Source organism: Pipistrellus hanaki, assembly GCF_964339955.1.
Source record: "Pipistrellus hanaki genome assembly, chromosome: 16".
Classification (NCBI taxonomy): domain Eukaryota; kingdom Metazoa; phylum Chordata; class Mammalia; order Chiroptera; family Vespertilionidae; genus Pipistrellus; species Pipistrellus hanaki.
The window spans coordinates 16,768,601-16,783,038 of record NC_140518.1 but is presented as its reverse complement, the minus strand read 5'-3'; the positions used below and the strand labels follow the sequence as shown (position 1 = coordinate 16,783,038).

General features: G+C 38.6%; 1 protein-coding gene across 19 annotated transcripts in view; it reads right to left on the bottom strand.

The window, feature by feature from the left end:
* BPTF (bromodomain PHD finger transcription factor) overlaps positions 1 to 14,438 on the bottom strand; it is a 99,423-nt gene that overhangs the window by 24,071 nt on the left and 60,914 nt on the right. For 7 of the 19 annotated variants that reach the window (XM_084864131.1, XM_084864126.1, XM_084864127.1 and 4 more), the window contains 11 exons: positions 12,771 to 12,895; positions 11,866 to 11,994; positions 9,785 to 9,935; positions 9,332 to 9,455; positions 6,594 to 6,840; positions 6,071 to 6,232; positions 5,712 to 5,863; positions 4,670 to 4,778; positions 3,317 to 3,534; positions 2,008 to 2,233; positions 377 to 1,275 (listed from right to left, as the gene is read on the bottom strand). In XM_084864131.1, coding sequence (XP_084720257.1) covers positions 377 to 1,275; positions 2,008 to 2,233; positions 3,317 to 3,534; positions 4,670 to 4,778; positions 5,712 to 5,863; positions 6,071 to 6,232; positions 6,594 to 6,840; positions 9,332 to 9,455; positions 9,785 to 9,935; positions 11,866 to 11,994; positions 12,771 to 12,895 — 2,542 coding nt within the window. The remainder of the gene's footprint in view (positions 1 to 376; positions 1,276 to 2,007; positions 2,234 to 3,316; positions 3,535 to 4,669; positions 4,779 to 5,711; positions 5,864 to 6,070; positions 6,233 to 6,593; positions 6,841 to 9,331; positions 9,456 to 9,784; positions 9,936 to 11,865; positions 11,995 to 12,770; positions 12,896 to 14,438) is intronic. The other 12 variants (XM_084864130.1, XM_084864115.1, XM_084864120.1 and 9 more) reach the window with 6 other exon arrangements.

Sequence of the window (14,438 nt, the reverse complement as noted above, 5' to 3'; positions counted from 1 at the left end):
GTCTATGAACATGCAAACCAGGAGATGACAACTGTAAACAACTTCAAACAATTGCTATGACACCTGAAGTGGCTTTAAAATTTCAGTTACACCTTCCAGTTCTGTATTAATGATACTTCAACTCCTAAATCCATTCTTCCCATCCTAGTTCTCCCAAAATGCTGGTAGTTTTTCTAATAAGCACTGACTACTGCCAACAGAAAAGTTCCAAACCATAGTAGTAATTCAAGATTTTGGTCACACCAATATTGCTTCTAAATGCAAACACCAGTGAATTTGTCTCATTTAGGAAATCTGACACAACCAAACACTAAGTCTAATGCACAGCACAATAATTCAAACTACTGAACATGCTGCTTTTACTTAATAACTTTACCTGTTTCTGAATGATTTCACTTTGATTAGATGCTTGGAGGGTGTGTTCCCGCTTAATCTCTATCTGTTGCTGCTTCTTCTTTTGCTGCTGATCCCTGAGTTGCTGAACCCTTTGCAACTGCTCTTGCACACTGGCTGCCTGCACCGTAACCACATTCTGAACCTGGTGAGTGTGCACAGCACTGCTTTGCTGAATCTGGATAGGTAACTGGAGTTTGATTTGCTGGGGCACAACACCTTGCTGAGCCTGTATCTGAGCCACAACCTGCGACTGGATCTGAGAGAGAACCTGGACTTGTTGTTGCAGCTGAGGCACAGCAATGACTTGGGGCTGTGGCTGCTGTATCTGTAGCTGAGGACAGGATGGGGATGACACAGTAACTTGACTTAACGTTTGTCCCGATGAAAGAGTTTGAGGTGAAGACTGTACCTGGGGTTGTGACTGTGGCTGGCCCTGGGAAGGTATCGGAAGAGATGTATGTGGCTGAATTGGAATCGGTTGTGAAGTTGTAGTCTGAACCTGGGATTGCTGTCCAGGAGACACCTGGGATGGAGTTGATGGACGTATTCGAGTCTGTGGTGGACTTTGGACGCGAGCAGGCGGCTGTCCTTGGACATTACTTTGAGGCTGAGGCTGTACTGCAACTTGGGGTTTGGATGACTGAGTTTGGGTGGGTTGTGCTTCCAAAGAGACATGGGATGCAACAGTTGCTTGGGTCTGAACTTCAGGCTGAGCTGGGGACGGGGGCTGAGTTTGGGGCTGAGGCTGAGCTAAAGGCTGAGCAGTCAGTGGCTGGGACTCTGGAGAACTCACACTGGAGGGCTGAGCTGGTGGCAGGGATTTGGCTTGTTGCACTTGTGTTGAGGGTGACAATTTGCTCTGTCTTTGTTCGCCTGTACCTGTGAAAAAGAAAGACCAAATAATTACATTACTCTAGAACAGTGGTCGCGGACCACCGGTTGGAGACAGATGCTCTAGAATATAAGGCCAAGGTTAAAGAATTTGGAGGATTTTCTAAAGGTGAGAATTCTGAATTTCAGTGTAGAAGAATGTCTTAGAAAGGTTCCACTGAGACCCACTTGAGTTAGAGCTCTTTTAAGTTGGGGAGCATGGGCCCTATCTGATAGCCACCCTCTGCACACTTTGCTGAATCCCCAGAAAGCCACTTCCAAAGTGAGGTGCAGTCTCTGGAAATCAGCCAGGTCTTTTGGCCCAGGCTAATGCTCACCACTATTTTTTCCCTAACCGTGGTGGCAGTTAATGACAGCTGCTTGCAGAAGGAAAACAAAGTGGCTTTGGACCTGCAGCTCTCACTTGTAGGTTATGAGCTGCATATATCCACCTGCCCTGAGATTAACTCCATTATTTAATCAGTGCCCATAAGGCTTGGAAAGGAATGTGGGTATAATTAGCATGATATCCAAGACCCTCACCTCCCTTTCTATCTATTTTGAGGGGTAAAGGTGACAGGACTCTGTAATAAAAGATCTTGTGAGGCTGACCAATCAACTGGTAAACTCACTGGCTTGTGGTTTATTCTCCCAAAGAAAAGCACTGGTCACGTGCCCCCATTGTTAGCCCAGCAACTTATGGTGATTACACACAGTGTGTCTGATAACCCCACGTCCTACCTGCTGCTGTGGTGGAAACAGTGGTGGTGGTGCTGGTGCTGGCCGCCGTGGCTGTTGTTGCCAATGGGGTGAAGAGGAACCGCTGAACAGTCCCATTCGGCATTGCAGCCTGCATCAGCTGCTGTCCCGGCCCTGGGAGGACAGTCACCCCTTGAGGTATCAACTGCAACTGCCCCGTAGTTTGACCTTGTCCTTGAATTACTACTGTCAATCCTTGATTGCCACCCTATGGAAAAAACACACATGTAAATAGTACTTAAAGCATCATTCTTTAAGTATACCTTTTTTTTAAAAAAAAATTATGTCTAGTATTTTTATTTTGCATTATACTCCCATTGATTTTTTAAAATATATTTTATTGATTTTTTACAGAGAGGAAGGGGGAGAGATAGTTAGAAACATTGATGAGAGAAACATCAATCAGCTGCCTCCTGCACCCTCCCCCACTGGGGATGTGCCCACAACCAAGGTGCATGCGCCTGACTGGAATCGAACCTGGGACCTTTCTGTCCGCTGATCCAAACTGGTTTCGGCTGTAAGTATACCTTTTTAATGTTAAAAAGATCCTATACTATAATGAAAATATGTAGTATTTGAATGTCTACCGAATGGTACCAGAAGGAATCCAGATAAGCTAAAAAAAAAATATTTATTTAAAAAGACTGAAGCTGCCTGGACAGAGTGACTCACTTGGTTAAGCAGTGTCCTGTGCAACGAAAGGTTGCCGATTCAATTCCCAGTCAGGCAACATGCCTGGGTTGTGGGTTTGATCCCTGGTTGGGGGCACAGACGGAAGGCAACCAATCGATATTTCTCTCATGTCAATGTTCTTCCCTCCCTACCCCCCTCTCTTCCACCCCCCATTCCCCCCTCCCTCCCTTTATAAGCAGGTCTTAGCTGAAGATGAACCAAACAAAAACACTGATGTTGTTTATTAGAAAAACCATGAATTAACAATCTAAGTTCCAAATGGAGAGCCAGAAGATTCTGTCAAGGGCATGTACCTCAGTGGCAGGCTCGATCCCTGGTCCCAGTCGGAGTGCGTGCCAGAGGCAACCAATCAATGTGTCTCTCTCACATCAATGTTTCTCGCTCTCCTCTCCCCCCCTCCCTTCCTTCCTTCTACTCTCTCTAAAAATCAATAGAAAAAATATCCTTGGGTGAGGATTAGCCACAACAACAAAAATGGCAAGCTACCATTTCTTAAAATAAGTACATTTTTTAGTTACTGGAAATATGTACATTGTTAAAAAACTTACAGGAATAAATATGACCATCTCTAAAGTTAAACTGAAGGTGCATTACTTACGTGGCCCTGTGTTAACTGAGTGAGCTGAGCCATGGTAAGCTTCACCTGTCCTTGCTGGGGGCGAGGGGATGGTGAGGCTGAAGTCGGCAGGTTTGAAGTGGATGTTCCCGAAGTTAACCCTTTCTGCCCAGGCGTGGAGGAAGCTGTGTTAGGGGCAGAGATGGCAGTGGAAACAGGCTGCCCTCTGATGATCTGAGTCACCACTTGTTGAGGAGTACCTAGGCACATAGCAAAACATCACAAATACTTGTATGTCCTTACCGGCACTTTTAGTTGAAATAGTTCAACACTTCAGTTTCCAAAAAGACTTATGGGATGCTGACAGCTCAAGCATGCATTCATACATATATCCAAACCAAAAGGATATACCTTGTCAATCACATTACTGACAACCATCCTTCAGTTTCTGCTATCTATAGTAAAGTCAATATTTTTCCTGTGTGTCCAAAGCCACAATGATAATAGGGAGAACAGAGAAAAATATGTAAGATATGCCATTTATAAGACTGCCTTTCCTTAGGAATATAACATTAAAAATAATTTAATATAAAAATCATATGAATTTTAAGCAAAAACATATAGAATCTAGAATATTCTGGGCCAATTTAAAAAAAATACATTTTATTGATTTTAGAGAGGAAGAGAAAGGGAGAGAGAGATAGAAACATCAATGATGAGAATCACTGATTGGCTGCCTCCTGCACACCCCCTACTGGGAACTGAGCCCAAAACCCAGGCATGTGCCCTTGGCTGGAATAGAACCTGGGACCCTTCAGTCCACAGGCTGACACTCTGTCCACTGAGCCAAACCAGCTAGGCCTCTGGGCCAATTTTTAATAAGCTTTTCTTACAGCTATGTGCCAGGTAAGAAAAGTAGGAGGGGAAGGAACTGGATAGGGCATTAGCTGTTTTCTTGATTTTATCTCAATCTTTTGACATATAGACCATGTTTTCTTTGCTTATTCTTTGCTCAATATTTTAATGTATAATATATAGTATGTCCCCAGAAATGTATACATATACTTTGAATAATTATAAAGGCAGTGTTTATTAAAATACATTTCACTTTCAAAATTGAGTTAACAATTGCTAAAGTGTATACATTTTTGGGACACCCTAATATTCTATTTATTAGAAATTTAAAAAATATTTTTAATAAGTATAACTGGATTTTGCAATGCCAAAAATGAAATAATGTCTATAAATGCATTCTATGATGCATTAGAAATTTAGTATGCTTTAAAATTTTAATTCAAATTTGTATTTTTTTAGTTTAAAGAGTAATACAGATTATTATGGATTTAATGGACTGGCTGTTTAGAAGTAAAATGGTAATAGTGCATAGATGAGTACCTGGCTGTACCACCACAGGTGTTCGAATAATTGTCTTTCCGAGTGTTGACTGTTGGAGTGGTGTTCTAATCACTGTCATACCAGGGCGGATCTGAGGCCCTGTGATTACCTATAAATGACACAAAAGACAATAAGAAAAATGCCCTTAAAAGACAAAAGCATGATGGACTTAGAACACAGATCTTTAAATACTGTATATTAATAAACAAATCTACAGAAATTATAGAGGATCTTGGATACCACATTTTAAATTATACTCAGCATCAGAGTAAAGATGGAATTTTGAGAGCAAAAAATTGAATTTAAATGAGAGCTTATGAAATGCTTTGTTATTGACACCAACAACAGTCCACAGGCTAAAGGACGGACAAGACCCAGGGAAGCTCTCATCTATAACCACCATAGCTGCTCACAGAAAAATTTTGCGTTCTATCTTCCCAGAGCTCCAATCCATATCTGTAATCCAGGGAATATAAGAGTAAAATCACAAATCAAATGTTCTTTCATAGTTTTAAAGGAGAGAGCACAGAGCATGTTATTTTCAGATTTGAAAATGTTCTGATCTTAACTATAAGAATCCTATGTTCTGATCCTAAGTCTGCAAAACTGCAAACCCTCCCCATGTTACTAGTGCCAAAGAAATGATGTCTCTAACACGTGTGTATATCAGCTGATGACAAACTAGTTAGTGTGCTGTAGACTGTATTTTTCATTCTATTTCCTAGCTGCATAGCACGTTTCCTTTGGCCTGGTCCACTGCTGACCATTATTTTATAAATGGTCTAGGATTTCCTTATAAAATGCTAGAAAGTAATTCTTATGATTCATAAATAATACTAACATACAACTAGGTATATGTTAAATATAAAGTTTGTCATGTATCATTTTTACTTAGAAAGATAAACAATATTTTTTTAAATCAGTACTTTGTCATAGAGTAAATAAAAGGCAAAGATAAATTAGAAGTTAGATTAATTGTGGAAAAGTCCATTCTAAAAACCTGATGTCAGTAATATTTCAAAGCAAGAGAAAGAATTCTTACTTGTGAAGTGCTTGTGGTTCCTCCAGAGGCTGTGGTATTAGGCCTAATGGTGACTGTTGCTGTCCTGGGCTGGAATGAAGTATATGTTTGCTGACTCGTACCTGTGCTTGATGGAATGATACCCAGGACTTTTTGCTGTACTTGAACAACGCCTTAAAAAAAAGGAGATAAAGTAATTAACAATTGCCCCTTTAACAAAAAGCAATAGCTGCTGCTCAGTTTCTGGGGAGAAACTATGTGTGGCAGGGAATACACAGAATGTGAGATCCGAGGACTGAAATCAGTGAAAAGGAAATGAAAAATGATGGCAACGGGATGATCTGGCAAATGTGAATTAAAACTCTTCACATTTCCCTTACCTCCTTGTGTTGCTGGCACATTTACAGCGACAATCTTGCTGTTTGCAGGAAGTGGCAGTTTGGTAATTACTTTTCCTGCCATAGTGACTGGATTGCCTGTAATTTGGAACGTCTGACCTGTGCTGGCAATGGTGGTAGCAGAGGTGGCAGCTGTACTGGTGGCTAATAGGGTATAAGACATTTAATAAGCTTTACATTTAAAATAACCAGCAACTTAGTGACTTCTAGGAAGGGCACCAATGCATGAACTGTGGTTTGTTTTGTATATTAAAAAAAAAAAAAAAAATTCCTCTCCACTCAAAGTGAACTATGTAAATGTTGAAAGTGAAATAATGCAAGAGAGGAGTTTTGCTAATGTATTATTATGGATATTATCTGTAACAAACTAACGGCTACAGCTTGTTTGCTCAATCTGCTGCAGAAGAAAAATAATTTCTAAAGAAAGGTTTTATTTCAGTAGGTAATCGATTGCAATTCTTGTTCTTGAATTAAAGCAATCTTTTATTTAATCACAGTTGTGTACCTGAATTTGACTGGCCTTGCTTAACCCATGTAGCAAAGGTCTGATGGAAGTTCTTGTTCTGCTGGAATGTCACTGTAGCTGGAGATCCAACTTTAGTGGTTAGTACCATTTTAGTTCCAGACGAAACTGAGCCACTTAAGGGCGCCACCATAACTTTCTGTGCTGGAGAGATGGTACTAGTCGTATTGTTTGTTGATGAAGTCGTGGAAGCTGAAATTACTGTAGGTTTCTGCTGTTCCAACCGTTTCTAGAAAAGTCAGGGAGAGAAAACATGAACCAAAATAGTTCTACATAAAAACAATACCATTCTGCAAGAAGCCCACCTAGAATTCCTCCCAATCTAAGAAACTGTACCATATTTCAAAAATATTTCACTTTTGAAAATACGCCCATATAAATTTACCTGGAATTTAATTCCTTGGTGAAAATATTTTTATGACTCTGTCACAATTATTTTATTAAAAGTAGTTTTTCATAACAAAGATTTAAAAACTATCAAGTTTTTTCAGCTTTCCAAGTGAAAATAATAGAGACCTGGGTAATCTTACCAGACACAGAATTCCTGCTCAGCAGTGGTTAGAGAGGGTAGCAGATAATACTAAGTGTGAAAGGTTTCTGGTTTACCATAATGTTAATTTATCCAACCATAAAAAACATGGCAATGTTTAAACTATTCAAGATGGCAAACCTGCAGTTAAGCAAGCTAAAAATTATACAATTTTTCTAGATTTATTATTTTTGTGTTCTAATATTTTTACAGAAAAATACTTTAGACTATTCTGTATAGACTGGTACAATCTGATCTTTCAGATATTAGTCATTAAAGACAGTTTGTGTACATTTTATCATGTATTAATGACATTTCCTGACAGCTTACAAACTTGATGGTGGTAAGCTTACACATATAAAAGAACTAGTGGGCTGGTGCGTGGATTTGTGCAGCGGTGGTGTCCCTGGGCCTGGCCTGCAAGGGATCGGGCTGAAAACGGCTCCCACATCCACGGAGGGGTCCCAGATTGTGAGATTGCGCAGGCCAGACTACGGGATCCTACCAGTACATGATCACAGCAGGGGAGGGACTGCGGGAGGGCTCCAGGGCATGTCCAGCCCATCTCACCCAGACCGGATTGACTGGACCCCATCAGCAAGCTAATCTACCAGTCAGAGCGTCTGCCCCCTAGTGGTCAGTATGCGTCATAGTGACTGGTCAAATAATTGGACACTTAGCAAGCATATTAGGCTTTTATTATATAGGATAGGTGGCACGGATTACAAACCTGATGGCAGATACTTTACCTTCATTAAATGCTCAGACCAACCCGATAACGTTGCTGATACTGTGATTTAAAGATGAGGAAACTGAGACTCAGAGAGGGTGTGAAACTGGCCCAAAGCCAGAGCTAGTTAATGGTAGTGATGAAATGCAATTCCAATTCTGAACTATCTCCTGCCATTGGAAACCACTCACCAATGACATCACACCCAATCTTCTTAGGACTACATCCTCTATGCCTGAATATAATGTATTTCACATAATTTCCTCAGAATAAAAGTTTAGTTTTGGATATTTAGACATATCATCTGATTAAATCAATAAAAAAAGGAGGTAAAGTTATTTCCTGAGGCTAAATCTTCAAAATTAGATATGTTCACTATCTTTGTAAATAAGGATGTTAAAGAAATTTTTAAAAGTAAATTCAGGTTACATTGTGGAAATGAAAAGACACAGGCATAAAATGAAAAAACAAAAAACAACCGGCCAGTTTTTCTATGAATGAACAGAATTCAAGTGCTGTTATCTCAAAGTTTGATGTAAGTGAATATAATGACCTACAGTAAACTGATGTAAAAAATACTAAGAATTTGAAAAAATGTTTTATGAAATGTGAGAGGGAAGAGCTAGTTTATATAAAATATAATTATGTTAAGTTATGTGTAACTTAAGTTAATGATATTATAAATAGACATGTATCTATTTCATCTGTATCTTTAAAGCTTATATATTCAAGTTTGCTAAAAAAGTTTTATAATATCTCCTTAATAGAAAAAAGAGGCAATCATTCTTATGTGGGTCCCTAATATTCAGGCAATGTTTTCTTACCATTTACATAGTTTTGTGATCATCAATAACAACAAACTCAGAATTTTAGTACTATTTGCTTTCCATAGAATAAAATGATTTTATGGATTGGAATTCTACAGGGGGGAAAAATCCCTTTAGAAACTATCCACTAAATTATAAAGATAATAAATAAATCTTATTTCAAATATTGTACTCCAAATATATTTTTTGCAAAACTGCTTGATGTAGCCACAGTGCTACTTTCAAGCAATGAAATTAAGATATATTTGAGATACTCTTAAAAAAACTACAGCTGAAACCAGTTTGGCTTAGTGGATAGAGCATCTGCCTGCAGACTGAAAGGTCCCAGGTTCGATTCCGGTCAAGTACCTTGGTTGTGGGCACATCCCCAGTAGGGGGTGTGCAGGAGACAGCTGATCAGTGTTTCTCTATCATCAATGTTTCTGACTCTCTGTCCCTCTCTCTTCCTCTCGGTAAAAACTCAATTAAAAAAACAAACAAACACACATACACACACTCAAAAAAAACTAAAAAACACACACACACACAAAAAAAAAAAACTACACAAATGTATCATTACTGTGCTTTCAGTGTGCATGAAATTGGCTAAAAATGTCAAGTCATTGCCAGGTGGGACTGGTACCAACTCCCCCACCTGCTGGGCAGCCAATCGCTGCTGTTTGAGGTGAGCCTCCATTTGGGCCTTGATGTCCTCTGCCTTCTTCTGTTCACTAACCTTAGCTTGTTGCTCAACTGCTTGTGCCTTTTCTTTCTCCACTCTGCAGGGGGGAAAAAGGAGAACTTATCAGAAAATACCTTATTAGGCATCTGGCATCTAATATTAAGTGAAATCGGGTTGACTTTTATTATATATCATAAAGAGGTATCAAATTACTTTGATTTAAAAATAAAACATTTAAATTAAGATAATTGGAAACTCACAAGTGAATAAAGTTAAAATCAGGATATTAATAAATTATATACTGCTAGTATTTTAATACAAAAGGTAGAGTAACATCGGGACCCATTGAATCAACTATTATCACTTCTTTAATTCTGAAGTGATACATTTTTCAAATATATGATAACTTATTAGCCATTTCCTTACCTCTCAGCAAACGCCCTGATCTCCCATAATTCCAACTCTTCCTCTGCTACCCAAGTTTCAATAATAACAGGGCCAGTCTGCTTGGGCGTTTCTGGTCTCTTCGGCCGTAATGCACTTGATCGAAGGCCTTTCCTCTGGGGTGTAGGTGTTTCTTTGGGAAAGAAATCAGAGTATTTTAAGCAATATAGCTCCTAAAATTATAGTACTTCTGGCATCTCCTTTTATATATCATGAAAAGCAGGGATTGGCAAACTTTCCTTGAAAAGCCAGATGGTAAGTACTATGTGGACCAGATGGTTTCTGCTACAACTTTTTAACTCTGCCTTTGTATCACAAAAGGAGCCAAAGATAATACTTAAGTAAGTATGGTGTGTTCCAATCAAACCTTATTAACAGAAGCAGGTGGTTAAGACTCATTGGCTGTGATTTGTTGGCCCCAGATACCAAGTCCTATGAACCTTTCCACAGCCTGTTCCCTCTGCCTGCAACACTATTCTAGGTGGAGGGAACCCACCCCTCACTGGAACAATGCCTATTTATCCTTCAGAACCCAACCTGGTTACAACTTCCTTCAAGAAGCAAGCTCATTCTTCCCACAGTTGGGCTGGGTGTCCTTACATTGTACAACTCTGGTCATCTGTATTTCCCTATCCACGCACTGAAAAAGGGGACTTGAGAGTTATCAACATAACAAAGAGATCTGAAAACTACTAAGAACGGGCAAAATATCCTAATGATCAATTTTCAAAATAAAAAGTAGGAAGAGACAAGCATTGAACCTTCCCATGTTTTAGGAATAAGAAGCGGTAGAATCAAAGGAAAGCAGCAGAAGGAAACCAAAACAGCAGCATGTATTAAGTGATATAAGCCAAAGAAAAGCGAGTTAAGGAGATTGCAGTGGTTTGCACTGAAGGCTGTGGGGTAAAGACTAAAGACTGGTCAGGAATACCTTCTTCTATCTGTATCTCTGCCTATCATTTGCATTGTTTCAGGACATTTTAAAAAATATATATTTTATTGATTTCAGAGAGGGAGGGAGAGGGAAAGAGAAGTAGAAATATCAATGATGAGAGAGAATCGTTGATTGGCTGCCTCCTGCATGGTTCCTACATGTTCTTGATTGGAATCAAAGCCACGACCCTTCAGTCCACAGGCGGAGTCTCTATCCGCTGAGACAAGCTGGCTAGGGACAGGACAAGGTTTTTAATTATACTAATATTTCATATCTACTAGGACAGGCAGCCCCTCATCATCGTTGTTTTCAAAAAGCTCATTTTTTCAGTCATTTATTCTCCAGGATGAACTTCTGAGTTAATTCAATCAATATTCAAAAATTAAATTTATACATCTGGGGAAAACTAACTTTTATAAAATAGTATATTTCTAAGAACACCATTTTCCTTTTACTAATTTTTTAATAACTTTTTTCATAAATATTTTATGCACATGTAAAATAAAATTATTGATTTTTGTCTATATATCTTGAATCTGGACACCTTACTGAGCTCTTTTTAGTGTTCACAGTTTTGGTCCTCAAGTATATTATGACACCAATACAACTTTTCTTTGCTCCCTTGAGAACAGGAGCTGGATCTCCTTCTTCTACTTACTTACCATCCAGAGCCTATTACGTGGACTCTATAAATGTTTCCTGAGTACTCCCTTAGCCTCTCAGATTATTTCTACCTTGAGTCAACCAATCTTCAATGACCACTTATAGGTCAGTTGCTGCAACAGGTGCTGGGACTACAGCAAACCAGATGGACGTGGTGGTTACTCTCTTGGAGCACGTGGTCCAGGTCAGTCACTGTTCCACATTTAATTATAAGAAGTGTTATTATATCTCTCTGTACTCTTCCTATTCTTGGCACACTACCTATGGACGTCAACATGTGGCTAGTGAAATTTTACTGTGTTTACTCCTTAAATACAATTTTTAAAATTTAATAGTTTGTAATAAAAAATAATCTCTTTCAAATGTGGAATAAAGAGTTAAAGAAACAATTATAATAAACTTCAATTCATGAAAAACGTGGCTAACAGGTCAATAATGAAAGAACAGAATTATTTCTATTCCTTACCTTTTGGTGCTTCTGGAACTCCAATGGGGCAAATTATTTTCCTGATACAGTATTCAGACCGAATGCCATAAGGACCAACATCTCGTCTCTTAATTATTTCTGTTGTTGTGATTTCAGTTTCGGATGTTTCTATGGGGATTTAATTCACAAAGTATTAATAAGCAACTAAAGTATTTAGGTACAGCATATGCTGCTTTAAAAGAAACAAACATGAAACAAACTTTTGGAAGCATTTTAATAACGACCAAAGAAAATATTTGAAAATTTCTAAATTGAGCAAAATGCTGTTTGGGGCAGCTTAGTTCCTGGTGGCCAAACTCGATAACAAAATAATAACACTAGGAGAGAGGCAGCAAGCATACAGTTTGAGCTGTCCCCGTTTAAATGATTTATACTCTATAACAGAAATTTTTATTTTTTTCATCTCATGGCACATAAACTCATTACTAAAATTCTGCAAAACATATATTATGTCTTTTACCAATCTAACAACAACAAAAATAGGTATAATTTGATTCATTCACACTGATGGCTTTTGCTGTGTTGACTGTTGTCATATTTTAATCTTACAATCTACGGGAAAGGAGAGCAGTCCCCCTAATTTCACAGTCAGGTATTGCATGTTTTAAAAATTCTTGCAGCTCACCAGTATGAAAATCACTGCTCTATAATATAAATCTCTTTTAAAAATTCAGACTGGTTCATATATGTGACTCACCTTATAATTTGAAACCTCCTTCCCTGACCCTAGGATTTTCTAGCATGTGCTGACAAACTTTAGCAAAGCTGTATTTTTAACACATATTTTTAACACTGTATTTTATTAAGTATCAGATATACTTAAAATTAAGCAAACTGTCAAGTGACTTTCTTTAAGTTTAAACTAGAAAATCAAAATCCCTTACCTGTGCGAGTGGTCCCTCCGCCTGGAGGAGCCTTGGCTGCCATGTCATCCCATCTCAGACTTGCCCACAGTAAGCGTAACATGAGGCTCACTCCAGCTAAGGACTTCACAGTCTGGAGTCGATACCTGAAAGGAAAACCCGAGAAGTACCATATATATGTTCACACATACACTCTCTACTAAACTGAAAGACTATTTCTTGTCCCCATTCAATATTTATAATACGGCTTTGTAAGCAATTTGGCTCTTATATGTCCCTTAATAAGAAATTCCTAGGTACAACATGCATCTAACAATTTAAAAAGGATCGGTAGTCACTTCAAATGACATAAATCTGTGCAAAAAGCATGCTTCACTGTATGATAGATACAGCAACAATTTATGAAGGTCTTATCCATTTAGGCTAATCTCAAAATAAGTGTTAGGAAATTATGAAGGAGAGCAAATATAGAGAATTAAATTTTGAACTCACAAAATTTTCCAAATAACACAGAAAATTTTGTGTCCAAGTGATGGCTCTGCAAAACATGAACTCCTGGATGATGACTATTGTCAACACTAATAACACTTTAACATTAATATAGTTTTGGAATCCTAATATGATGAATAATAAAAAAGGACAATATTGTATTAGTTGCTAATCAAGAGATAAAGTAATCTCTTTCTTTTCTTTCGAAAAACACACATTTCAAAACAAATTTACAACTGTAATGAATATCATGTTTTAAAGTGGAATTAACCATAAAACATGTTAAAGCAGGCCGAGGCTGTCAATTCTCTATTAGTAATCTTTGAGTAATTAAGTACTTTGTTGATATTTCCACACATTTAAATCAATACAAGGTTGACTGCAGTATAGAGAAAACTTGCACAATTTAAATAATCTCCTCCTCTCACAGGGATGGACAGCAAATCTTAGACAGTCTGGAAGGCAGTGCTTTCTGCTCTTAATGTGGAATTGGAAAAGTGAAAGATGCGAGAAAGGGAAAGCTCGAGCCAAAAAGTTGCTGCAACTTCATTTCCTATCTCCACCTGTGACACCATTGTTTTATTCGTATGTTACCACCCTGTGAATCCTCTGACCTGCACAGGAGAATCTTTTAATGAGTGGGCAAACGTTAACTGGTGCAGGGATGGCCTAGGAGGGAGGAAGTGAGTGCCACTTTTAGACCACGTCCTATAGGAACGCCTTAGGAACTCTGGACTAGTTGAAAAGAGAAGTGTTTTCTCATGCTCTTTCTCTTTCCTCTAATCATTCTCTACAAACAACAACTTTAAAGCATCTCTATTTTACAATGGAAGCAACATCAGGTGGGGAAAACATCTCATGCATTATCAGCCTGTTCATTCATTTATTCATTAAAAAATAATTTTGAGTGCCTTCTATGTGTAACTGAAAGGAGCTGGGGACACATCAATGAGATAACCTGTTGATGTGTACCCAGGAGCTATAACAAAGAAAAGCACGGCGGGGGGGGGGGGGGGGTGGTGGGAAGGGGAGGCAATGCGATTTGGCTCAGAGTTGCGAATCAGAGCTTTGTTCGTGACTCAAATGAAAAGGATGTGGCGGTGGCTGACCGAAGGCAAGGGGCACACATATGCATGGGGGGAAATGTAAAAAAGTACACACTTTTTCCCCAAACCCTACCTGGTGTGCTATGGCTGGCAG